Source organism: Neopelma chrysocephalum, unplaced genomic scaffold (assembly GCF_003984885.1).
Source record: "Neopelma chrysocephalum unplaced genomic scaffold, ASM398488v2 Primary Assembly neopelma1_209, whole genome shotgun sequence".
Classification (NCBI taxonomy): domain Eukaryota; kingdom Metazoa; phylum Chordata; class Aves; order Passeriformes; family Pipridae; genus Neopelma; species Neopelma chrysocephalum.
The window spans coordinates 792,147-818,290 of NW_020897871.1; the positions used below are offsets into that span (position 1 = coordinate 792,147).

The window sequence follows — 26,144 nt, forward strand, 5'->3', positions numbered from 1 at the left end:
ACTGAAGCGTGTCCCGGTGCCATCAGCCCCGTGTGCTGGGTGCTCCAGGGCAGGTGTGCACTGGCAGGCAGTGACTGCTGCACCAGTGCCCACGGCAGGGATACCCCGATGGATTCGGGCACAGAGACAGGGCACCCCTGACTCTGAGCTTTCTCAAACCTTTGCAGTGACTGTGACTTGTTCACTGGCAATCAAGAGGTTACAAAAAGAGAGCCAGCTGATGTTGCAATCTAGGCACTGGCCCTGCAGTGGAAAGACTGTCCTTTGGCATGTTCACTAGTGCTATTTTTACCTATTCCAGTAAGATCTGCCCTTGTGATGTTGAATTACAGGACAGTACCTGCAATAATTTTGTTTTACAGAACTACTATATGCTCTGAAGAAAATTTTCAATAAAATTGTTGGGCAGATTGAGGCTATAATTGTCTTACATTGAACATATTTTTTCTTCTGTCACCATAAATAATACTGCCACTGTGACTGCAAGAGATTCTTTCACTTTTGTTTGCATATTTTATGTCTGGCAGAGGAATTTTTTTTAAATTTTGTGTTCCTTTGTATATTGATTGTTTTGTCTTTCTCGGTTTCTCATGTGGAGACTCTAAATAGGCAATGTGGTTTTTGAAGATGGGGATTAATAGTGTAGCCCAGGAATAAGTGTAGTAGGAGTTTTTTGTCACAACTTCTAAAAGGCCTGGCTGATTTTGATAAATTTTTAAGTTGATGGTTCCTTCACCCAATAGGAAATCAATGTGTTTTTTTCTGGGAATAGACTTTCAGCACTGCCAGTGATGAAGTGGTGTATTTACCAAACTATCTGTAGTGATAACTGGAGGAAGCAGCAGGAGTGCCCTAACAGTGTCACAGTGGGGCTCAGCTGCAGGGGGATCACATATAGATGTCAGATGTATTGAATACAGTGTTGTTAGGTGTGTTTTCTAAAACCGTGGCATCTCGTTCAAAAGTGATTGGCAACCCTGGAGCACAAACCCCAGGCTTTTGTTCTGCCTGGTGTGTTATTTGTTATTCAGGTGTGTATTTGTAGCAGAGTTTTTCAGAAGCCACGGTTTGACCCCGGAGTGGGATCAGCGATAACCTGTGCGAGTTCAGCATTCCCCTCACGGGACACCTGCTTCCCTTGCTCCTGCTGCTGCTCCACAGTGCAGCTCAGGTGGAAATCCTGCAAGAGGGCAAACTTCCTCCAGACCAGAGTCATTTCTGCTCCCTTGGCTTTGCCATTGTCTTGGCTGAACAATTGTCCATCTCAGGTTGAATTGAATCTCACATCTGCAGTAACAGCTGGTGTTTTTGACAGCTCTTTCACTTAAACCCTCCTTGTTGCCAGTTCTGTTAACAGGTGTCCCTACTGATTCTTTTGTCGTGTGTCTCATCTGTCAAGAAAAACCCATGATTTTTCCTCCCTCATGACTATTGCTTTGGTTGCAGGTAAAAACACTGTACCTGCTGCTTCTTTAGCCCATCACACTTGTTTTATGCTGTGCCTTCTCTTCTTGATTTGTGTATGAGATTCTTTTTTCTTCTGGCTGATTTTACAATAAAAAATGCTTTGACTTCTCATTCTGTAAACTCTGTACCCTTCCCCATGAGGTTTTTATCCTCTTTTTCATGCAGCATTATCTGTCATACTGACTGGATTCATTGGCTTCTCTTGTATTCAGTTACAACTAAAGATCTCAGCTTTTCCTCTGGTGTGCAAAAGACAGAATTCCTTCCTCCCTTCTCTTCAGTCTCCCTGGTTTTCCATGATGGAAATCATATTCACAATATTTTGTGTGTCACATTCCAAAATGTTGGAGAGAGGTGCACGAGGTGGTAAGCAGGGCAAATGCACAGTTCAGACTGCAGGTAGTTTTTAATTTTTAGATGGCCAAGTGGCTCAAGGTGAAGGTCCCAAAGCATTCTTCTGCTTTCTTGTTAGTCTTAGGGAGTTTGCTGTCTTGGGTAAAATCAATGCAGCTTGTTTTTATTCTTTTTAATTTTTTCCCATCTGCTCTATCCAGAAGGGAGGGCACTTCTAACCAAAAGTGAGCTACAGTATAAGATCTGTTGATTTTTTTGTTCTGTGTGCTTTCGTTTATTTCACACAGAGGCAGATGTGAGAAAGCTGGGACTGCTCTCACGGTGGTGCTTTATGTGCACCAGAGAGCCTTCAGAGGCTCAGCTGCTCACTGCTGTTTGTTTGCTTTGTATCCAAGAGGTGTCCCCGTTTGTGAGTCAGGGAGGTGTTTCTGTGGGAATGAGGAACTGATGGGTGAGAGGACAGTTTTCAACTTAATTTTTACTTTGGTTAGTTCTGAGCTGTAGATGATCTTTACAGTGTTCTTCAGTGAGAATGACATTCTGTTGAACTGGGTGGCCTTTGGTTGTCCTGCAGTCTGGCCTTGGACATTGTGTCTCCTTGCAGTGAAATGTGGTGTGAAACACTGAAAGGCTGGAAGGCCCTGAGAACTCTGACACAAGCAGGATGATAATTTAACTGCCATTGATGTAATTGACAAAGTAGTTTTTTTGTTATTAATTTGATCTGGAGTGCATGTGTATAAGTTTGTCTGTGAAAATAGTAAATATGTTCTGTTTTTGTGTTACCTTCCACAGATGATGTGCTCCGTCCTTTTGTTATAGGACTTCATTCACTTAAAGGAAAACTAAAGGTATAAATAACTTTCTCTTGTTATCTTTCCTTTCCTCCTTATCTTGCCCCATTATTTATTCTGAGGTGCCTGGACCTTTCTTGGGGGCAGGGAAACTTAGCCAAGCTTGTATTCCTGCACTGCAGCTAAAATTTCCTTTTTGGTTTTTTTTTTTTGAAAAATACCACAAAATTGATATGGTACCTACAGTTGTTTCAGTGTTTGCTTTATCAGAAGTGTATATTTAACTTTAGCTCCTACTTTAGTCAGTCTCCATGGATATTTACTTTGCAGGGGAAAAGCCCTTAGTTTAGAACTTTAGATCTTGATATTTGCCTATCTTCTCCAAACAGCATTTGCCTTTCCACACAACTGCAGATCTATTGGGAATAATCCAGACCTAATGTAAATCATGTCTGTGACATTATCTTAGAACTCTATCTACGAAACTAAAAGACTGTTATGGCACTTTGTTAAATAAATAAAAGCCCACCCAAACCAGAATTGTAATTTCTTGGATGTATTTAGTAAGATAAAGTAAGATGGAGTTAAAATGGAGCATAGTTTCTTTTTGGAGGCTTTCAGGACATAGTAATTTAGTAAATATTTGACATAGTCTAAGTAAGTTTGCTTGTATACAGTCTTTAATTTTTAGGTACATCCAGTTTTTATTTGCCATTTTTGCAGGTTTCTTTGCAAATACAGGTGTATACAAACCAATAAAATAAAGTTATTAGAGCTGTCCAGGCAGTTTGTAGCTAAAATACTCAAGTTAGTATCACGTTAGATTTAGTTCCTATTGCAGAAAGATGTGTTCAGCTATTCCCTGGTGCACTTTATTTTAAAATATAAGGGAATAATCTGTTTTATTTTCTCAGGAAGATATCTCAAGGCCTTTTCAAACTTTTCTTGCTGTTCTTGCCCCTCTGCCACCTTCTCCTCTCATCCGTACATTGTTTCCATGCCCAGGCTCTTGGAATCCCAGTGCTGACCTCCACGTGGCACTGCTGGTTCTGGCCCATAGCCCATGTTTAATACACTGAATTCATCAGCTTAAAGCTGCCTTGAACCAGCTGCATCACTGCATCCTCTGCTGCCTGTCCAGGTCATTTAGCACTGGCTGTGTTTTGCAGTGGTATTTAACATGCAGGGAACTGTTGAGTTCTGCCCTGGCTGGAGCTCCCCCTCCAATGATTCCCAGGAGGAGCTGAGGTTGTGGAAGGACTGGTGTGTTCTCAGGGCTGGTGTCCTCAGTATTGCTTCATTTACTCCACAGGGCCAGGAATTCTTTGTGCTGGGGTTCTCAGTCCCTTGTTCAGTCCTTGAGAACTCGTGTGGGAAGGGCATTTGGTGGATTGCTGACCTTTGAGTAACTTTTTCGTCTTTGCTGTAAAGTGGACGAGTTCCAGGCGACTGCAAACACAGTTTGGGGCTTTCAGCCTTGAAACAATTGGAGCATGAGCAAGGTCGGAATGCAAATGGCATGGGGCTGAGAATGTGTGTGCAGCTGATGGAGACCTGGGGCCAGAAATGTTTGTCCAAAGTGTCTCGTCTGTGTAAAGACAGAACACTCAGAGCCCCACTTCTGCAATGCTTTAAAGGGCTGTCTTTGTAAATCTGTCTTTGGAGGATTCCCCTGGGAAGAATTTAACATGGTGAAGAAACAAGAAGTCTGAGAGTGTCATATAATGTGGTTCTGATAGATCAGATCTAAGAAAGTAGTGCTCAGGATGCTTTTTGTTTCTAGCAATGTGTTTCAGTTTATGAAATTAATAAAGGAGGATGTTTTAAGTATCACTTCAGTGTTAATAGTCTTCATGTTAAGGGCACATTAGGTAAAAAATTACAAAATATTATATAAAGAAAAAGCAGAGGTTTTACTCTCTGACATAGAGTTCTGGTGCTTCGTTAGCAAAACTTCTACAAAATGCATGTGGAACACTGGTGTACTTTCCTTGCTTGCTTTTTCCTTTTAAAGGTGTTTCTGTGGCAGTTTTATACACTTTTTTTGATCTCAGCAGCTGTACTTAACTACAGTTTAAAACCACTCTGATTGCTTGGAAAAAGCTGTTACATTTTTCTTTTTACCTGGGATTGCTTTTTTGCCTTGGGAAAGGGAAGGATTTGGATTCTCTGTCTCTCTTTTAGATACAGGGTGGTCAGTGCTCCTGTTTCTCTAATGTAGGAACTCAGGGTTTGTGGGGAAACTCAGAGCTCCACATTTGACCTTCATACGAATGTCATGGGGTAAGAAATGGGTAACTGAAATGGGAATAATTTGTGTGGAAAGGATAAACCAAACAGATCTTCCTGAAAAGTGCTTGGAAAAAGTAGCCTGGGGCTGTTACAGTCCCCAGAGAGCAGGCACAGGGTGGCCAAAGGTGCAGATAGTTTGGTGGCAGAGCCCAAAGTACGGCCTGCTAGAGCCAGCTTTGATTTGGGCTGTGCTTGTTAGCCAGAGTTCTACTCTGGAAGTTATTTTACATACAAAAAGACATTAGTCTCGCAAATCAATCAGTTTGAAAGCATGTCAGGCTGAGAGTTGTATTGCTTGTGCCCTCCCTACTGGAGAGCCCAATTGTTGAAAAACCAGTGTTATTTTTTCCTTAAATACTTCAAAGTTACATTGGCAACATGTAAGTAGTGACTAAGAAGGGAATGGTTGTGAGAAATAAAGAAAAAGATGAGAAAAATACTTCCAAGATCAGAACAGCTGAGGCTGATATTATATGTGTTTCCGTACTGGTTGGGTTTGTCCTGGTTTGAGTTTATGGTTTTTTTCCTGAACACTAACATTTCCTCCTGTTAATTTTTAATTTCTGTCAGTTGTGCTAGGGAGGAGTTTGCTTTTTGGCATCCATCTCCTAAAATGAAGGACATACAAGGGAAAAACACAAACCTTGGAGATGTAGGACAGTTGGGCTTGGGTTGTTAAACTGATCCCAACTCATGCCCTGCGTTTATGTTAACATGGATCACAGCTTTATTTATTAATATAGGAATGTGTCCATGTTTATCTTCTACTGCTCTGAAAAGCTACTTTAAAAGAAAAACCTGCTATATATCACGATAGATCTTTGTTTGGTGTGGGTTTCTGTTTCTCCTCAGACAACGGGTCACCCAAGCAATATTAAATCAGTCAATAATTACTATATGGGAGAAGAAAAGGCCTCAGTTAAATGTATTATCTTTTTGTGCGTGATCTTTTTATGTCAGAGAAGAAAACACGGCTTATAAATAACTTTCCAAGCTTATATTTACTGACAGAAATGTTAAGTTTGAAATGGATTCTGGGCTGTGTTCTGTGATGTTTTGCCTTCATAGATGTATTTCATTAAACATGAGTGTGACTTAATTGTGTGGATAAAAATGGCAGCACGTGTGTATGTTGGAACTGTTCTTACATTTTTGGAAAAGCTTTTGGTGTTTGTTTCAGAATAAAAAGAAAGGGCAAGGTACCTAAGAGAGGAGTTTAGCTCTGTATCCTGTGAACTTTCAAGTTTTGGCATTTCTTAGGGAGGGAGACTGAAATTTTTAGCAGTTCAGACTAAACACTTTTTCCTAGTCATGGAATATGTTAAAAAAACTGAAAGTACCTTTTGAATTTGATGAGTGACGAGCGTGTTGAGTGGGCTGAGGGACTGATCTCCAGGAATTTGTTCCTCTCAGATGTGCACATTCCGTAGCCCTTCTGGGCATTTGGTTTTAATGCTTATTCAAAGAATTAATTATCAGGATCTGTAATTACACAAAAAGCACTAATGAAAAGTGCTATCTTGGTCACAGTATGCAGTATTCCTGTAGGACTTGGAGGAATATATGACATTATTTTTCTCCTAAGACTGAACATTTAAGATGAAACCACTCAGTATCAGCTTCCTGCAGTCCTGGATCTACAAGAGGCCTCACGCTGCAATATCTTCAAATACTCTTTGAATGCTGCAGTTGCAGTTTCCAGTTGTGGACAGGCTGGTTGAAGTCATTTTCATGGCAGTGAAGAGCTGTGGGAAGAAAAGTTTTAAAGGAAAATTTCTAGAGAGATGCATGAAAGCATTCAGCTGGCATTGGATTATCTGAGCATGGCATAAATATAAATCTAATATCTGGTGATGATTATGTTTCAGAAACATGCTGGCAACTCGTTTAAAGGAAGGAAACATAGTTTTTCTGGAATGGACAAACTAAGAATAATATATTTATAAAGGCATCATTGTAAAATCTTTCCTCCTTTAAATGAAACATATCACACAACTTTTCACTGGTGTGGATCTTGGAGGATTTGGAGTAAATGAATGTAGTTTCAGTAAAAATGCCTTTAATCAATGACTGCTTGGAGCAAAATACCCAAAGTAAATGGACAAGTGGATGCCAGGGCACAGGTTCCAGGGCTCTGAAAGGTGAGCTGTGCTCTGCCCAGGAATTCTCTGTTAAGGTGGACTCAGACCTGTGTCCTGTGGCACAGACTATTGTGTTCTGCGGTTGTGCTTGGTTCAGTGTTCAGTGAACCAACTAGAAATGGTGTGTGAATGTGCAATATTCTGTTGTGTCATTAAATGTTATTTTTTAGTCAGTTCAAAGCTGGCCGTGCTAATTCTCTTACCTCCCACCCGTGTATACTGTGGTTCCAAGTGGATGGGTTTGTCTGGATCCATGTAACCTTTAAGCTTGCTTTCTACCAGAGGGCAGGGAAAGGTGTAATTCATGTGTGAATTACTCCCCGAGAAGCAGCTTTTGTGACTGTCTCTGTTGTTCCGTGCTGATAATTTGGAGTAAGGTTGGAGCAGTGATCATGAGCACTGTGGGCACTGCAGGGTGCTCAGCCAGGCTGTTCCTGCAGAGGTGCTGGGGAGGCCCTGGCAGCTCCTGTCCCCCCGGGAGGTTGTCCCTGAGCTGCCCTGGAGCTCAGCAGCAGGACAGTTGGGCAGTGCTGTTTCCTATCCAGCTCCACTTTCCAAGTGCAGGCCCCTTCCTGTGGGTGCCAGGGGCAGGTTTAGCACCTCTCCATCAGAAATTCCCTGTCTATCCCATATGAATATCTGGCAAACTTCCCTTTCTTCTCCCCTGCCCTCCACCACGTGCAGGGTTGTGTGTGCTCCAGGGCTGAGCTGGTTCTCCTCTCCTTCCCTCAGCAGGCTGTCTGTGCAGTGGGCCTTCTGTGTTTGGGACAGGGAGGTACCTTCTTGGGTACCAAACCTACCTTTGGTCAGAGCACAAGTTTGAACTTCTTGTTACTTCCTGCTTTCTCAGGAATTTTTCAGGAAATGTTGGCAGCATGTCAAAATATTAAATAGGCTGTAACATTGGGGTGTTGTCAACTTGCATCAGCAGTGACAACAAGGAGGATTTGATGGCTACCCTGCCAGTCCTTATCTCAACTTCCCAGTTTTGTCTCTTCTTATTTTGTTGCATCTATTACCTGGAAAGGTGAAAAAAAGAAGTTTTCGTAGGGAGTAAGTTAAGGAAAGAGAATGAGCTGTCTGGGTTTCTCCTTTCCCCTCTTACCTAGCAGTTTCTCTCCACTCAGGTTTTATTGCTACCATCTAACTGGCTACTCCTTTAGCTGCCATATGCGTTGGATGGGTGTTGTAACTGTTCATAACTTTTTTTCACCTTTCTGATGTCTAACAGTATGAGCTGTGAGGTGTTGTCCTTGCAGTTGCTTATGTGTGGTGAACTCGGTTGTGTTCCTCAATTTTCTCTCCCCTCCTTTTTTCAGAATGTCTCTGTCTTGCTATTCATTGTTCCCTCTTTACATCATGTGTAAGACTGTTGTCATTTATGTGCCACAGATTTAAAAATTAAAAAAAATTCCAAGTGCCTGCGTTCTGTTAGATTTCAGTTGGATGTTGAGTTTTAAATATTACTTCCATTTTAAGATTTTGAGCCTTTTCCCAACTGACCCTGCTCAGCTGATGGTGCAGGAGTGACAAGGATGGCAGGAGGAAGGCGAGGAGGTGCTTGCTGTCATTGTACACCTTGTCAGTGAAAGAGATGTTCAGGAACTGACCCAAAGATCCCCGTGAGGGTGGCAGGCCCAGAGCTCTGCTGCTGCAGAGTTTGCATCTGATGGGGGCTTTGTAGAAACCAACCTTTTCTCTGGAAGTTTGTGTTCTGTTTCCTTTCCAGCTGCTGGGCAGACCTGGGGATGGGTCTGGAGCAGTGTTAAGGACTGCAAATCCAGCTAAGGCTTTTCAGAGTTGTACTGTGAGGGAAGACGCTCTGAAATTCAGTTTATCCTTCTAGGCCTCACAAAGTGGACTGGACTTGACACTAGTGGAGATCTTTTTTATCCAATAATTCCACTGTTTTACCTCTTCAGTTGTAACAAACACCACTGTCTTTTCTCTGACATAAGTTGGAGGATTCAAATAATTTACAATAAAAGAGGTGCAGGACCACACATGGAAAGAGGCTGGAATAGCTCCTGATGGGTGTTCAGTGCGGAGTGTTGGGTGTTAGGTGCTGTATTAGGTTGTTGGTGTTTGCAGGAAAGACTGTAGCTCTTTCAGCTGAGTCTTTCCTGGACCTTGAGGGGATGGAATTGGGATTGCTTGGAAGACCTTCATTTTGGCATGTCCTGACTGCAGTTCTCATACAACTTTCTGATCACCTTTCCTAGCGGTGATCAGGAATGTAGATGGTGTGTGCAGCCACTGGAGATGACTTTGGAAGCAAGCTGCTGCCATGGGAAAAGATGTGCAGATACACTGCATAGTTCCAGCATTGCTTTTCCAGGTGTTTGTAGAGGGCTGCAGTTCTGTGGAAGAAATAAATTACTGTGCCCTTTTCAGTGATTATTTTTTAATTGTACTTTTCAACGTTTGGTAATAAATCTGACTACTTGGAAGTTTAGAAAGGTGTGCAGACTTTGTTTTTGCTTAGTTTTGAATAAGATGCCTTTGTAGTATTATTTGGAGTTTGAGCTGCACTGCAGTTGTGATGGCTGGGGAAAAAAATGTACCATGACACCTTTATCTCTGTGCTATGTGTGTGCTAAAAATGTACTGTGTGCTGATTTGGGAGTGTGCAGGGGGTTGGTTGTGTCCTTGCACTGGGAGAGGTTTATAGAATCCCAGAATGGTTTAGGTTGGAAGGGACCTTAAAGCCCATCCCATTCCACCCCCTGCCATGGGCAGGGACACCTTCCACTATCCCAGGTTACTCCAAACCCCGTCCAACCTGGCCTTGGACACTTGCAGGGATGGGGCAGCCACAGCTTCTCTGGGCAACCTGTGTCAGGGCCTCCCCACCCTCACAGGGAAGAATTCCTTCCTAATATCCCATCTATCCCTGCCCTCTGGCAGTTTGAAGCCATTCCTCCTTGTCCTGTCCCTCCAGACCCTTGTAAATGGTTTCTCTTCATCTTCCCTGCAGGCTCCTTCAGGTCCTGGAAGACCACAATGAGGTCTTCCCAGAGCCTTCTCCAGGCTGGACAGTCCCAATTCTTTCAGCCATTATTTATGCTGAAATGTAACTGAGCCTAGTGTGTGTGAGGGTTGAGTTGTGTTTTATGCTGTTCCATACTACGTGAGTTGTGACAGTATTAAAAAAAATGAAAAAATATAGTTGCAGTTTTCTGATGCTGTCAAAAAAGCTGAGGTTTGTTGTCTCGGGAGCAGAAATCCCACGGCATAGCAAAGGACCTTGTCGTTTTCCCTGACTCTCCCAATTTTTCTTCCCTAGACCGCACCCATGGAGCACATTCAGGGAGCTTGGAAGACTATCAGCAATGGGTTTGGACTCAAGGATTCTGTGTTTGATGGCCCCAACTGTATTTCCCCCACCATTGTGCAGCAGTTTGGGTACCAGCGCCGAGCCTCTGACGATGGCAAAATATCCGACACTTCCAAAACCAGCAACACCATCCGCGTGTTCCTGCCCAACAAGCAGCGCACCGTGGTAAGGCTGGGCTGCCTTTATCCCAGGAATGTCCTGTCCCCGCTGCTGACACTGGGATGTGTATCTGGCTCCAGGAATGCCAGGCTTCACCAAGGGTCTGGCTGTGACTCGGGGTGTCACCGGTTGGTTCATTCTAGGGGACATATTTTGAAAGCACTGTATCTGTATGTTGAGAACCTGTATTCCTCTGCCTCAGTGCTGGGAATTTTCCAATATGCACAAGCTGCATCCTTTGCTTACATAAATCACATTAAAAAGCAGTTGTGGCTGGCCCAAACAATGATGTCTGTAGGACAGTCTTTTCTGTCACCGTTTTCCTCACTTGGATGCCCACAGTCAAGTGTGGTGGTTAAAGCTGAAGTGAAACTTCTTGAGGGAGCACTTCTGTTCAGCTTCTTGGAGCTGAGAGTACTAATAATAGTCTGACACAAAGTTCCCTGAAATCTAAATTAAACCTTTGTCTATACTTCACATAACTCCATTTGCCCACATTTTTTGTTTACTTCTGTGGGCTGCCTACTTGTATAAAATCCCGTTTGATAGAAACTTAGGAGTTGTAAGAAACCAAGAAGTTTATGAAATGCCTTCAAAACTTCCTTTGCAGGAGTACACAATAGGTGGGGATGTGGCAGCAGATGTGCTGGCCTGGCAGGTTGGCTTCATGTGCAGCGAGTTAAATTGGAAGGCACAGCACTTTTGTGGTTACATCATACAAGTAATTTTTGCTTATCTGTTTGTCCAAAGTAAACAGCTGTGCAGTTATACTGGAATTTCTCAAGAAAATGAGAAAAAAATGACCTTCCACTCCTGGAAAAGCTTAAAGAAATTCTGCAATCCCTGATAAAGGTTTTGTTGGCTTTGTTTCCCTTTGGTCACAGGTGAACGTGCGAAATGGGATGACCCTGCACGACTGTCTGATGAAGGCACTGAAAGTGAGAGGGCTGCAACCAGAATGCTGTGCAGTTTTTCGACTTCCTGAAACGAAAGGGTAAGAGGGGAACTTTTCAGCTAGAGAATGGGAAAATCTTGGGTTTGGCATAGCAGCAATAAAGCTCTTCTCTGTGGCTGGTTTCTTTTAAAAGCACGGTTTGGTTGTGAACTCTTCCGTGGTGCTTTCGTTACCCTCCTCTGGGGATACTCCTTCAGCTTCCAGGGTATTAACAATTTTAGTTTGGTTTAAAGCTAAATATTGAAAATACTTAATATAGAGGGGTTCACTCAAGTGCTTGGAAGGTCTCGCTGAGGCTTTTGTCATACTCTGGGTGAAGTGATGCCTTCATATTTGAGGTGCATTTCACTGCTGCCTTGGGAAACTTCAGTGCTAGTGATTCTTAGCCAGCTTAACTGAACGTCTCCATGTGCTCAGTTTGGAGGCTCTGATTCCTATACAGCTTTCCAATGTTTGGATTTAAATCTCACTTCAGATATTCCTTATTTTTTGTAGGACTGGGGATGCTGCTATTAAATACCAAATGATTGTTTTACAAGCTGAGGGAGTGAAGGTATCTCATGGAGTTAATACACTTAACTTCACACCTCGTGAGGCTTGGGCTTAATGCTCCTGGAAGCCTCAGTCATGAGGCAGGAATTTGTGGGGTTAACTCTCTGTGGAACTTGGACTGCTCTGGGGTCACCAGTAACTTCAGTGCCCAAGCACTTTCATGTCACTGAGTCTGTCATTCATAATTCCTTAAGTTTTGTTTGCAAGGGTATTTCTGTGACTCCATTAAGGCTTCCAAGTGTCTTATTTCAAATAACGTGTATATAAAATGTCTTAAATGTTAAAAAATGAGCAGAGAAAGCGGTGACCCGCAGCGCGTTCAAAGCTGCTCCCGATGTTTGAAGTGAAGGACAGCAGGGATGTAGCTCCTGTAAGAGGCTGGCCATGCTTTGCTTTGTGTTTTTCAGTTTACTCAAGAAAACTCACACAGCACAGATTGTTGGTTAGGCCAAACTTTTTATCTCCTAAGGAATTTTGTTTTCTCTGTTTTCTCCTTCAGAAAAAAGGTGCGTTTGGATTGGAATACGGACGCTGCCTCCCTGATTGGAGAGGAGCTGCAAGTGGACTTCCTTGATCATGTTCCACTCACCACACACAACTTTGTAAGCTTTGCCTTGTCTGTATTTTGAAGTAAATTGTATTAATTGAACCACATACTCAGTCAAAGAATGTTTTGGGCATTAGACAGCTTTTGGCTTTCTAAGCACAGGGATTTTCAGAAATGATGATTGATTCCCTGCTCCCCACAAATTAGACTGGCTAAGTATCAATTTGCATTGAAATGCCAGAATTGTATTTATTTCATTAGTGATTCCTGGGTGTCAGAGACTCTGAAAGCTCACATTATGCATACTCTTCAAAGGTCTGATGATTGCCATTTTTATTTTATATAAATACGTATTTATGTAACTGTTATATTAAGATATTGTGTCTTTAAAGTCCAGAACTGTGAGATAATTTGCATTTTCAGTGTCTGACTCATCAGTCAAAAAAAGGCTGGATAAGTTCAGGACATTTATTGGACTGATAGTATTTGTACTGAATATACAGGGAGACTGTTAATTCTGCAGGTCGTGACATTGCTCTGTGAGCTAATGCTGCCCTGTAGTTTGACAGAGTGGTTTTTTGGGGGATGAAAGGCTAAAGGCTTTCAAGCTCCTTCTCAAAAATTGATTATTTATTCAATAATAAATAAGGTTTGTGTTTTAGGGTTTGGGTATATGTGTGTTTTTTTTCTTTCTAATTATTTTGTTACAAAGAGATAATGCCCAACTCTTCCATTATTTTCCTCTTCATGGGAAGGAACTCCATTCCTCTATTTTAGCCTGTTTGTTGTTTTGTTGCAGAAATATGTTGTGCTAAGTGGCAAACCTGAAGGATTGTCATTTCCACCCATTAGGAAGGTTAGGATTGATTTACGAAATCTGAAAGTAGCATTACTTCTACTTGACATTTTTAGAAAACTACAAAAAAAATCATCTGCAGTTGGTCACCAGAAAATGAATATTTTTCTCCAGATCTGGGAGAAGCTCAAACTTCAAGATTTCCTCCCCAGTATGTTCTGGAGGAAGAAACCCTTTGGTTCATTATACTCTTTTTTCATATCGTGGAAGCTTTAAGAGAAAAATGTAGGCTGCAATTAAAGAAAGTAGAAATTCCTTAAGCTGTTTTATTTACTAAGGAACTTATTTCTCATGCAAGGAATATTGGTTAGTCATAAACATACCCCAAGGTTTTGACTAATAAAAATAATAATGAGGTGGTCCTTACAATCAGATCCTCCTTTGCCTCCCTGGTGTTACCAAAAACAAACAAAAAACCCCAGTTCTTGGCCCACGGAGCTCTGTCACCTTACTGGGCAAAAAAATTGCTTTTGCATTTGACAGAACACTTTTTTTTTTTCTTTTTTTTTGTAAACGAAGCCCTGAGCGTTTCTGAGCTTTCCAGTTTTCCAACCAAACTGGAAATCTGTGCAAGAATATCCAAGTGCAGTTTTCAGTTCAGTGGCAGTCTGGGGGCACTGATAACAAGTAACAGGGTGCTCATTTCTGCCAGGCTCTGCAGATCCCAATGGGGGTTAATGAGGAGCAGTCTGTAGGTGGGATGAATGATTTGGGGTGTTTTCCAGGCTCGGAAGACCTTCCTGAAGTTGGCCTTCTGTGACATCTGCCAGAAGTTCCTGCTCAACGGCTTCCGCTGTCAGACCTGTGGCTACAAATTCCACGAGCACTGCAGCACCAAGGTCCCGACCATGTGTGTGGACTGGAGCAACATCAGGCAGCTCTTGTAAGGACTGTTTGTTTTTAATAGCAGCCAGGATTTCTCTGTGACAGACAAGCATTTTTTTATCTCTTATCATGGTGATAAGTTTGGATGGTTGGGAAGTGGATCAATATCCAGGATTGTGAATTGATTTCATGAAACAGCCAGCAATGATTGTCTGTTCCCAGGGAAAGAAGGCTGTTTACATTCGAGGCATTTTGCTCTGACACTAAATTTTAATATTCTGGGACAAGCAAACGAATATCCTAAATGACCCTCTGTTTGAACAGTGATAACAATTCCTCACATAACACTTTTGTTAGGAATAAAAAAGGCCATGATTCAGTTGGTTTTTAGCTGTTGGAAGCATTAGTGTGTAGAACTGCACAACTTCTGACACCCTGTTGAAAACGTATAGGATGGTGAGAAAACAGATAATACTAGGATAATACTTTCCTAGTATTGCTTAAAAAAAGTTGAAAATCATTGTTAGAAGTCCTTTCATGCAAAAGTGTTAAAACCTGGAATCATTTTTGTGTCTTAGTGATTGTATTTTTTTATAACTGAACTTGCTCATACAGTTATGCATTTTCTCATACTGACTAGTTGTTAGAGCATAGGATGACTTGGTGCTACCTGGGTTTAATGGAACTTGAAAAACATGGGTCAAATAGCCTTTCAGGAAAATCTGAAGTCTCTGAAGTTTAGAAGGAACACGTGGACATATGTCTTTGGGAGTCTGAAGGCAGAGGTTTTAGTCATACCATAGACAGGGGGAAAACATGATGCAAAAATAGGAATGTGTTCATGAAGTTCATCATGCTGCAGAGAAACAGCCCGTTGAAATTAGAGCTTTAAAGAGCATTGTACAGGAGGTAGTGTAGCAGTTGAAGTTGTAATTGTTTTTGTTGATATTTCAGATTGTTCCCAAATTCAAATATCAGTGACAGTGGTGTCCCTGCACTACCTCCCTTGACAATGAGGCGGATGCGGGAGTCTGTCTCCCGGCTACCTGTTAGGTAAGATAGTATTGCCTGTCATTTCTGCTTTGGGAAATACACTCGTTTCAAAACAAACAGTCAAAACCAACAAAAGACCCCCAACTCCTCAAAAGCAGAAGGTTGGGATGAATGTGCAGGGTGGCAACACCACTTCATCACAGATAACATGCAGTGTCCTTTCTTGTTCTTGAATTCAAGCAGACCGTTGATTTGAGATTTTATATTTTGAATTTTCTATCTTAAAATTGTAAGGAAGGGTTTTTGGAGACCTTTGTTTTTCTGCCTAGGAAAATTCAAGGCTCCCTTTTGGTATTTTTGTGAATGAATTTTATTTCATCCGATCAGGCAGTACGGTGCATCAGGGGGTTGTGTCCTGCTGGATGATTTGCATACATTAAAATAATGCTGTGATGTTGTGATGATAGGAGTTTAAAGAGAGAACAGTGAGACCTGAAAACTGCTCCTCCTAAAGAAAATTTTGATACCTCAAGAGAACATTCTTGTAGTTTTAAATGCTAAAATAAAACATGCATTCCTTTCCAAGGGGCCTGTCTCCTGATCCTAACTTGTGCCTGTATTCTTTTCCTTGAAATTCTAGAGGCTGAAGAGGGCAGGCCAGCTTTTGTTTTTTCTGCACCTCTTTGAAAAATCTTGGCCTGTTCAGGAATGAGGCACAGAGCACGTAGCTGACTTGCAAATGGTTCTATGTATTTCTTTATTTATTTTAGTGGGAACTGCATCAGAATTGATCTTTGCCATCTCATTCTATTTCTGCTGTTGTTAAACAATGACTTACTAATTTGATAGATGTTTTTAAGCTTTTTTGTGAAGACTGGCTGATTTCAGTTAAGATACACGTGTGTTTTGGGATAAATATGGTTTGAGTGACCTTAACTGTGATTTATAACTTTCTGTGGAACTGGATTTTAGTGTTGGCCTCCTTTTAACTGGTGTTGAGTTTCATGACTTCCTTGCTGGCTGTTCTGAGCAAAGCATTGAACAGTCTTGCAAACCTTGACAAATTCAGGGCTTAGCTCTTAAGCTGTGCATTCAACAGGCTTGAAATGAGCAGTTTGTTTAAGTTTCACAGCCCTGAATTCATCTATCAGAGCCAGTATTTTGTCAGCATATTAAATGTGATTTGACGGGGATTGAGGTGAACTGTGGCAAAATTTCTAATGGCAGAAACAGTCTTATGTTAAACATGCTAGTGTTTGTATGTGAGCTGACAAGAACTTTGAGTTTTTCAGTTTATTTTCTAAGTTAAACTGGGAATGATTCAGCTGACCAGACAGTGTAGTTGGTGTGAAAGTCCCAGCTTTTTCTCTATTTGGAATTCTGTGTGTATTGCTTTTGGATAGGTTACACTGAACAGTGTTTTTCAATTGCTAGAGGGGAAAAAATAACCACAACTTTCCCTTTCTCTCTCTCTCCTCAGTTCCCAGCACAGGTATTCTACACCTCATGCCTTCACATTCAACACCTCCCATCCTTCCTCTGAGGGCTCTCTGTCTCAAAGACAGCGATCCACATCCACACCAAATGTCCACATGGTCAGCACTACAATGCCTGTAGACAGCAGGATAATTGAGGTAATCCTGGGAGGAGGGAGCAAGTAGCATAAAGTTAAACTAAAATTCAGAGTGGCCATCTAATAGTCGCCGGTTGGGTTTTCTTCTTTGCTTTCTGTCATTGGCTCACTGTTGGCCTTGGTTGGCTGAGTGATGTACAGTATAGGTGACACATTTGCATAGAAAGTTAATAATTCATTCTTGCAGTCTATCAACTTTGCTGAACTGATAGGCAGATTTTTGGTGTATGTCAAGATGTGGTGGAGCTTAACAATTGAGTTTTCCAGACCTGAAGAGAAAATAAGCTCAGCTTTGCTGAAGAAATGCCTGTTAGGCATGTCTAAAAATGTTCTTTCAACCTTAAAAGTCTGGGTTTGTTGTGGGCTTGGTGTTTGTTTTAGGTCAGACTACAGGTGCTGTAAATCTGGGTGTAGTTCTTGGGCTTGGAATACTCAAGTCAAAGCCTACTGGTGATATGTTTTGTGTTATCCCTGTAGGATAACAGTGATTCTGGGTTTGTGGGCTAAAGCCAGCTTATCTCAGGGTACTTCTGCTGTTACTTGCTTTCAAGCACCTTTTTCTTTTATTTTCCTACCTTGGACTGGCAGTAGTGAGGGACAGCTCTTTGAAGTCAGGCCTAAAGTGGTTGGGGTTTTGTTTAATTTCGTTTTGTGATAACCCTGACAAAATGAGGGTGTGGTGTGCAGGAAAGGCTGGCAGAAGGGAATGCTCAGCTGCAGGACCTCAGAGAGAGCACTGTTTGGTGGTTTCTTCCTCTGGAGTAGTTCAAAAGCTCTTCAGGCCAAGCAAAAGCCTTTGACTGTGGAGTTGAGGTGCATCTTCAGCTGCTGGTTCAGAGCCCTGAAGGTGTGAAGGCTGAAGTGTGCTGCACGATTCCTGGGGCCCTTCGGGAGGGAGGGACAGTGCCCTGCAGCCCCACAAGTGTTTGTGGTTGGAAGCTTTGTGGCCCCTTTCTCTGGGGTTTCCTTAGGCTCACAGCCTTTTTCAGTGCTTCAGAACCCTGCTGACCATCTGTGGTGGCACCAAACATGATGGAGCACTCAGAGATGAATTACCTTTGCAGAGTGATGGGACTTGAAGGAGACATTGCTTTCTTTATTCGTTCTCAGAGCAGTAAAGACTGAAATGCTTGCTGTTCTGGCTCTTCACATTATCGTAGGGATGGAGTAAAAACACTTGGTGTGTCTTAAAGGCTTTTCCAAAAGGCTTTAAAAGAGTCCCAGAGCAATGCAGAAAAAAGGGCGTAGAGACCTTTTAGTATGTCAGGAGAAAGACCACCTTAAGGTGGTTTACCAGAGGCAGGTATTAGTGAACTTTGGTTTGAGCAGGAATACTTATTTGAAAATTTTACTGCACTTACTTACCATTTATCAACCAAATTAGGTTGCTTTTTCTTTCATTTAGCCTAACATTTTAAAATTATTTTTTATACTCCCTCTGTTCTTTTCTTTTATCTCTTACCATGTTGGCCTAGAATAACAGCCTGAATGCTTCTCCCAGTTCCTGGTGCAGACGGTTTTGTTTGAGGGGAAGAGTAGGTATTTTCTTGGTGCCTTTTGTTTTCTTGTGATTAACAGGATTGCTATAACTTGTAAGCCATGGCAGTGTCCACGTGAAGTGTTGAATGTGGAGCTGATTGGATGGAAACCTTTGTAGCATGTTTATACCTAAATATTGAGGACACTAATTGGAAGAGGCAAACTGATGGAAGAGCTTCCTTTCTGTTGGGCTGAGTGGATTCAGAGCGCTGTGAGTTGGAGGAGCCTTGGATTAGAGATGCATTTGGTCACACAGCCCTTAAAGCAGAACCTTCTCAGACACATCTGCTTTTTCCTTCTGGAAACTATTTTTATTGACTATAACCATACAGAGCCCTTAGACTAAGAACAGGTACTGTTTTTATTTCACATGAAAGTAAAGTTGACAGACTACAGCATGGTGTTATTTGTGTTGGGAGAACAACTCCAAGAAAGTGGATTTGCTTCATTTGCTGTTGGATTCATAAGCAAAGAAGAAAATATTCAAATCAGGGTTGAAGTTCAAAATACTTTTTTAAAGTAAGAATTAAGTATACATAAGTATGAGAACAATTGAAAATTCTTTAATTATCCTTTGCCAGCTTAATTTAAAGCAGTTACGTTCTCAGACTGATGTACAAAACCCACCACTTGTTATTAATTCAGGTTCTGAGAGGTTTTTATTGTCCTTCAAATGGACAAAGTAATAATTGCAAGAGTTCATTGATGGTTTATGCAGATTTTAATCCACTCAGGTGTTGAGTGCAGGAATACTGTGCATAGTCAAGCCTGGGAGAATGCAACTAATGGGCTAAAATTATGCATTTCAGAAATGAATCTTTGCTAAGGATAATCTTAATTTGAAACTGTACAGTGGAATGTAGGCTTGTTCTGTCCTTCTGTGAAATCTTACATTTATTATTCTACTAACTAGTTAGTTTGAATTGACTTCTATTAACTCTGACAGTATTTAACATTTCTGTAGTGCATGTTCTTGCTTTGTACTTATACAGTCCCTGGATATTTTACCTTTCCTGTATGTTCTTTGGGATAATCCCTAGCAGGTGAGAAAAGCTGTGCAGTCCTGTTTGTCAGAGCTTAGTTTTCCTTGTGCATGGCTGTAGAGTTGTGTTGTGCCTGTGGCATGAGGTGAGAGCTGTCACACTGTACCAACAAGTGCCCTGTGCAAACCCACGCTTTCAAATGCCAGACTGGAACCTGGGGGGAGATGTCCTGGAAACCAGGGGGTTTTGTATGACAACACAAAATGTAGCCTTTTTTTGGGGGGGTTGAAATAGTAGAGTAGAGATATTTTAAAATGTATATTGAGTTGGAATATTTTATGCTTTTTTTTTTTTTTTTTTTAAGTTTTCCTACTTGTAACCCCAAACCTGTTTGGGAACTTGTCCCCTGGAGACAGAGGCCAACCCAGGAGCTGTCCCAGCCCTCAGACACAAGCATGTCCCAAGTGCAGGGGGGGGAATGCAGGCAGCATTGATGGTGTTCTTCTTGTTCTGTGTCTTTTTTTTCCCCCCACTTTCCTTCTTTGGTAGTAATACCCTTCAATATGCTGTGACTCTTTTCATGTTTTTAAGAATTCACAAATTGCATGGGTTTAGCATACAGGATTGTTATAACTAGGAAATCACCCATCTTTAGGAGGGTGTTGGCCAATATTGCATTCAACCAAAACCAGCAGAACCAATTTCAACACCGTTCCTGCTTGTTCCTTTGTGTGTTCTCTGATGTTTATTAACTTCATTATCCATCTTCCCTGTTTTAGGATGCAATTCGAAGCCATAGTGAATCAGGTATGCTTTCAAAAACTAAATAATTTCTAATACTATTTTGATTGTTTATTTTCTTGTTCATAAATTATTTTTCTTCTATTTCCATATTTAAGCCTCACCCTCTGCTCTGTCTGGAAGTCCTAACAATATGAGCCCAACTGGCTGGTCTCAGCCTAAAACCCCAGTCCCAGCCCAAAGAGAGAGAGCTGCTGGATCTAATACACAAGAAAAGAACAAAATTGTAAGGGTGGTAATATTTGTTTTAATTTAAAAAAAAATAAAAAAGTTAAATTAGGCTGGGAGTAGGGGTGTGTTGGGATAAATTTCTGCTCTTAAAAGGCATTAAAAGCTGCTGGTAGTGTTGGATTGCTCTGCACTGTGTATGTAGTAGCAATAGAATTTGAACTAATTTGGGAACGATCACTGTTGCCTTGGGTTATAAATGCTCAGAACAAAGTGTTCTGCATTGAAAATGAATTTCAGACAGTAGTGTGAAATTGTTTTCCAGTGCAGATTCAAGGATTACCTTTTAAATCTTCAGAGGCTGCATCTTTTTATTATTTTTAGTATGTTTAAGGTTAGCCTTATTATCATTACTATCCCTGTGTTGCCATAGCTTCCATAGAAAGTGGATATTAATAGTGCCTTTATTTTCATGGAAAATGGCTCAGGGAGAAATAGCTTTAACAAAATGCAAGTTTTCCCTCAAAGGTTTGTTTTAAACTTAGATGATGGAGGGGGGAGAAAGAATAGTTAGAATAATAATTAGTAGTATTTTTTTCAAAATGCAAGTACAGTTGCTTAGTGGGACTCAACAGTTGTTACTCACTTGGACAGCTGACATTCCACTCTCATCTTTTTGTTTTATTCCTTTTAAACACATAAAGAGTTCCAGAATTTTAGCATTGTCATTTTGAAGAAGCCAGTAAGATTCTTGAGTATTTCAAATGGCTTTAAATAGTTGATTGTAAAATATTTGTTCTTCTCAAGATCTAAGATTAGGGTTTGAGTTTCTAGGGCAGAACTGAGGATAACTTCTTAAAGCAGTTCAAACCATCCAAGAAAGTGGATGAGGAGAAAAAGAAAAGTCCAGATTGCAGGACAAAACCCTCAAGGTTTCAGGTCATATTTTTTGTGTGTATATATAATACATTTGATTAAAAGGGAAGAGTAAAAGCCGTGTCAATTTTTGTTCCAGAGGCCTCGTGGACAGAGAGATTCCAGTTATTACTGGGAAATAGAAGCCAGTGAAGTCATGCTTTCCACCAGGATAGGGTCAGGTTCCTTTGGAACAGTTTACAAAGGCAAATGGCACGGTGAGTTCTTGACTTGGCACCATCTCACAGTGCTGATGTGGTGGGACAACATTCCTGAAAAAGGGAATTTAATGGTGCTCTGTGCTTTTCTACCACCATAGGTACTGGGTAAGAAACAGTAATTTCCTTACTGCAGCTGCACTGAAATTAAGGCAAAGAACAGACATTAATCAGACATTTCTATCATTCAGGATTTTTCTGCTCTTCCTGGATGGAAGATTTATCCCTACCCTTCCAAAATGGAGCAGTATCTAAATCTAGAAAGTTTGCTTTCTAGATAAAGTTTTGTTGTTGAAAAGGTTATGTATATATGTACATATAAACATTTTAATATTTAAAGTTAATTATAAAAATGCTGAAGCTGGATAGCAAAATGTCGACTTACAAATTCGTAGAGGTGTATTGTACACAAATTAGAGGAGTTTTAATTACACTGCATATTAATGTTCTTTTGGAGAGGAGGAAAAAAAAAGCTGCATTTTTAGTAACTTTTATGGTCAATGTATTTTCAGGGGATGTAGCAGTGAAGATACTAAAGGTGGTAGATCCAACCCCAGAGCAGTTCCAGGCTTTCAGAAATGAAGTGGCTGTGCTGAGGTGAGTTGGGGTTTCACTGCTAAACTCTTTTATTCCAAGGCTCTGTGTTTGATTCCCACCTCTCCTTTAAACCTTTTTGCCCAATATTCTGTGTTTGATAGACACAAAAAGCAGATCTCCAGAGAACACCAAAAACATTTATATTGATAATTCTGACTGTTGCTGTGGAGCTGTGAGACACAATCACAGCTCTGAGGCTTTCAGGGGTTCTTTGCTGCTTCTGAAAGTCGTGTTTTCACCTCAGTAGTGCAAACACCCGGAATTGTTCAGGTCACCTCAGGCAGGAAAAGGTGAGGATTAATAAATTCTGCCATAATTCTCACCATCAGAGGACTTGAATTCATACTTGATACTTTTAAAATTGCAGCATAAGACTTTTTTTTTAATACTTAAACATGTACTTTGATCTGAGAGCTTTCTGCTTTCAAATACTGGGGGTTTTTTTGGTGTTTGAATAACTATCTGTGATGTTCCTCCTGACACTGAACTCTTTAGATACATAAAAACCATCTTCTGATCTGATAATTCCTTCACAGTTTATATAGACCCTTTGGTTTCCTCTTGGCATTCATTTTTCTCTCTAAAGTTGTCACTCTTGCACAACTTTCAGGATGATTCTGTTGTTCCAATAACTCTTTCTAATACCACTTGCAAACGTGAATGTTGGTCATTGATTTCAAAACACTCAAATCTTCATGACGTCTTTTCCTTAAATGTTGATTTTATATAACTTCTGTGGAACTAAAAAGCAGTATTTTAACTAATATTTTAACCAAAAAACCAGCTGATTTTATTAAAAAAAATATAAATTGGCAACCGTGGCATATTTTTATTATTTATAAAACCAAACTTCAGTCACATATCCAGCTTGGAAAAATTTTGCAGGAAACTCATGTTTTTGACCTCCAAAGCTGAAATACATTCCTTCAGCCAGGAATCCATTTTTGAAGGCCTTTGAACACGTTTTTTATGGAGACACTGATTTCCCTGTCTGCTCCTTTCTGTTAGGAAGACTCGGCACGTGAACATCCTGCTCTTCATGGGCTACATGACCAAGGACAACCTGGCCATCGTGACCCAGTGGTGCGAGGGCAGCAGTTTGTACAAACACCTGCACGTCCAGGAGACCAAGTTCCAGATGTTCCAGCTCATCGACATCGCCCGGCAGACAGCACAGGGCATGGAGTGAGTGGGATGGACAGGCCTGGCCTTGGCCTTGGGATGGGGTTTGCCTTCCCTTCCCCAAAGCCTGGCATGGGGAGGCTGCCAAAACAGGAACGGGGCAGAACGGGCTGTGCAGCCTCAGCTCAGCACTGGTGGGGCAGCTGTGCTGCTGGGCAGTCCTTTGTCCCTGGGGGCAGGGAATGGGTTGGGTGGGAAGGGACCTTAAAGCCCATCCCATTCCACCCCCTGCCATGGGCAGGGACACCTTCCACTAGCCCAGGTTGCTCCAAGTCCCGTCCAACCTGGCCTTGGACACTTCCAGGGATGGGGCAGCCACAGCTTCTCTGGGCAACCTGTGCCAGGGCCTCCCCACCCTCACAGGGAAGAATTCCTTCCTAATATCTCATCTAACCCTGCCCTCTGGCAGTTTGAAGCCATTCCTCCTTGTCCTGTCACTGTCTGCCCATAGAAATCCCCTTTCCTCCTTTTTATAAGCTCCCTTCAGGTCCTGGAAGGACCCGTGAGGTCTTCCCGGAACCTTCTCTTCTCCAGGCTGAACAAACCCAGCTCAGTTCATGTCACTTATCAGTCACCTCTTCTGTATTTTATCTTGTATAGCTTGAGGTTGTTATAACACACTAAATAAGATCCTGTTCTAAATATAGAATTAAGGGGTTTTTTTTCTTCCCCGTGTTACTGTAACATTGCAGTGTTTGACAACCACTAATTTATCCTGCTGGTAGTTCTGTGGGATGAGGGGGTGGCTGTTCCTACTCTGCAGCTCCAGGACTCACTGAGATACATCCTGCAGATGTCTGAGTTGACTGAGGCCCCACCTCACTCCTCTGCCAGCACTTGTTCTGATGTTGGGAGCACACAAGGTGCTGTCAGTGCTCATCCATTTTGTGCATCAGGACCCCCAGCAAACTGGGGACATGTAAAAGGAGAGGGTTTGTGAACAGTGCCCTTAGCACAGGGACAGATTTCCTGCCCAGGAGGCCAGCCCCAGTTCTGCAGGGTGAGTGTGAGTGATGCCATCCCTGTGCCCGAGGGCTGTCCTGCATTCAGCTCATTGCTTAGAGTCTCCTCCTGGTGAGCAGAAGTGCCCTCATCCTGTCCGTGGGCTCAGGCCAGAGGGGTGAGCAGTGGTTGAGTGTGCCATGAACTGCCCTGGGGGCTGGGGGTCAGTGGAAAGGCTGTTTGGGAGCAGCCTTGGGAATGACACTGCTCTGCTTTTCCTTCACAGCTATTTACATGCAAAGAACATCATCCACAGAGACATGAAATCCAATAGTATCCTTTCTTAATGGTCCTGCCTTCAGTGGGAGGGTGATTTATTGGTAATGGAGCTTTTGGGGGGGTTGAAATAGCTGTGTCATAAATATATATATATAAAATAATGAGCAATTCCTACTGATGAGCAAGAAGCTGCTTTTTAGGGAGGACTTCCATAGGACACATGTGCTTGCTTTTCATACTCTTGGGATAAAGATGTGCAACAGTTGGGTTCCCAAAGTGTCCTGGTTTAGTTAAATGGTGTTCATGCAATTGTGTGGTACCCTGGGACAGGCTGCATCTTCCCTTGATGGGAGCAGTGCCTGCTGATCTGTGTGTGCACATCTGGGGTTTGGGACTGTTTCTCATGTATTTTAATATATTTAGAACACCTCATGTGACTGCCAGAAATGAAGCCATAAGTCTTACTTTAAACTCAAGAAAAGGCAGCCTTTTACCACTATATTTTGTGCAAAAATACAGATTTAGTAATGCATATGGAGTAAAAATGTTGTGAACTGATGTCTTTTGCCTTTGAAAGTGCCTGCTTTTGGAATTGCCAGGAACAGCAGGAATTGTGGCTTCCTTCCATAAAAACTGAACAGGATGTTTTGAAAATGTCATCATAAAAAAATATGCCAAATTCAGTAGTTCCATAATGGGGATTCCCATTTTCAGTTAAACTAGAAATAGAATCATGTCAGTGTATAGGAAGTCAGGAGCTTGTGATTCCTGATAATGATTTTTGTGAAATAAATCAGCTCTGCTTCTGACATGGAAATGAGGAGTCAGTCATGTTTATATTTCTGAATCATCTCTTTGAACTTAAAACATTTCTAAGTGAAATTGTTAAATGATATTTTAAAATAACCCCAGCAAAGAAAGTGCTGGCTATCAATCATAACAGACAAATCTGTTAAGGAGATAATTACAAGTAGTACAGAATATTTCCAGTTGAAATAGTTACACTATGGTTAAATCTCAGGAGATCTGCCAGAGAGCTTTATGTAAATAGATTTATTTTATATTTACCTCTACTTGTAGATTTGTTTTGTTTGTTTGTTTGTTTGTTTGTTTTAGGGGTTTTTTTGAGTTGTGAGACCTCCGTGCTGTTTCCCTTTGTGTCTTGTGACACCAGTTCAGTATTTAAGTACCTGCAGGCATTGATGGTAATTAGCATTGTTGATTTCTGTCCTAACTCACCATAAGGTAGATGTACAAATAATGCTGAAACATCTGGTCTGGTTTAGTCTTAAATGTTAACTTTGTAAACATGGGTGCCATAAACTACTTTTCCTGTGTTGAAGACAGAGCTTGCAGCAGGTTTAAATGAAACAATCAGCAGTATTCTTGGATAGTGGCTCGTGTTTGTGATCAGCAGACACTTTGTAGCCATGTCAGAAAATCCAGAGTGGTTTCCTCAGTTTTGCAGAGTTTCTTTAACAAATCTTTAGATATATTTCTGCACGAAGGCCTCACAGTGAAGATCGGGGACTTCGGGCTGGCCACGGTGAAGTCGCGCTGGAGCGGATCCCAGCAGGTGGAGCAGCCCACGGGCTCCATCCTGTGGATGGTGAGC

General features: G+C 41.6%; 1 protein-coding gene across 7 annotated transcripts in view; it reads left to right on the forward strand.

The window, feature by feature from the left end:
- The window catches only part of RAF1 (Raf-1 proto-oncogene, serine/threonine kinase), a 66,479-nt gene that overhangs the window by 35,680 nt on the left and 4,655 nt on the right, over nucleotides 1-26,144 (forward strand). For 3 of the 7 annotated variants that reach the window (XM_027703162.1, XM_027703164.1, XM_027703166.1), the window contains exons 2-15: nucleotides 10,335-10,550; nucleotides 11,429-11,538; nucleotides 12,551-12,653; nucleotides 14,180-14,337; nucleotides 15,234-15,332; nucleotides 16,753-16,906; nucleotides 18,381-18,440; nucleotides 20,207-20,234; nucleotides 20,327-20,454; nucleotides 21,412-21,529; nucleotides 22,042-22,126; nucleotides 23,135-23,311; nucleotides 24,537-24,583; nucleotides 26,020-26,138. In XM_027703162.1, coding sequence (XP_027558963.1) covers nucleotides 10,335-10,550; nucleotides 11,429-11,538; nucleotides 12,551-12,653; nucleotides 14,180-14,337; nucleotides 15,234-15,332; nucleotides 16,753-16,906; nucleotides 18,381-18,440; nucleotides 20,207-20,234; nucleotides 20,327-20,454; nucleotides 21,412-21,529; nucleotides 22,042-22,126; nucleotides 23,135-23,311; nucleotides 24,537-24,583; nucleotides 26,020-26,138 — 1,602 coding nt within the window. Of the gene's footprint in view, nucleotides 1-2,616; nucleotides 2,673-10,334; nucleotides 10,551-11,428; nucleotides 11,539-12,550; nucleotides 12,654-14,179; nucleotides 14,338-15,233; nucleotides 15,333-16,752; nucleotides 16,907-18,380; nucleotides 18,441-20,206; nucleotides 20,235-20,326; nucleotides 20,455-21,411; nucleotides 21,530-22,041; nucleotides 22,127-23,134; nucleotides 23,312-24,536; nucleotides 24,584-26,019; nucleotides 26,139-26,144 lie in introns of all 7 variants that reach the window. The other 4 variants (XM_027703165.1, XM_027703160.1, XM_027703161.1 and 1 more) reach the window with 3 other exon arrangements.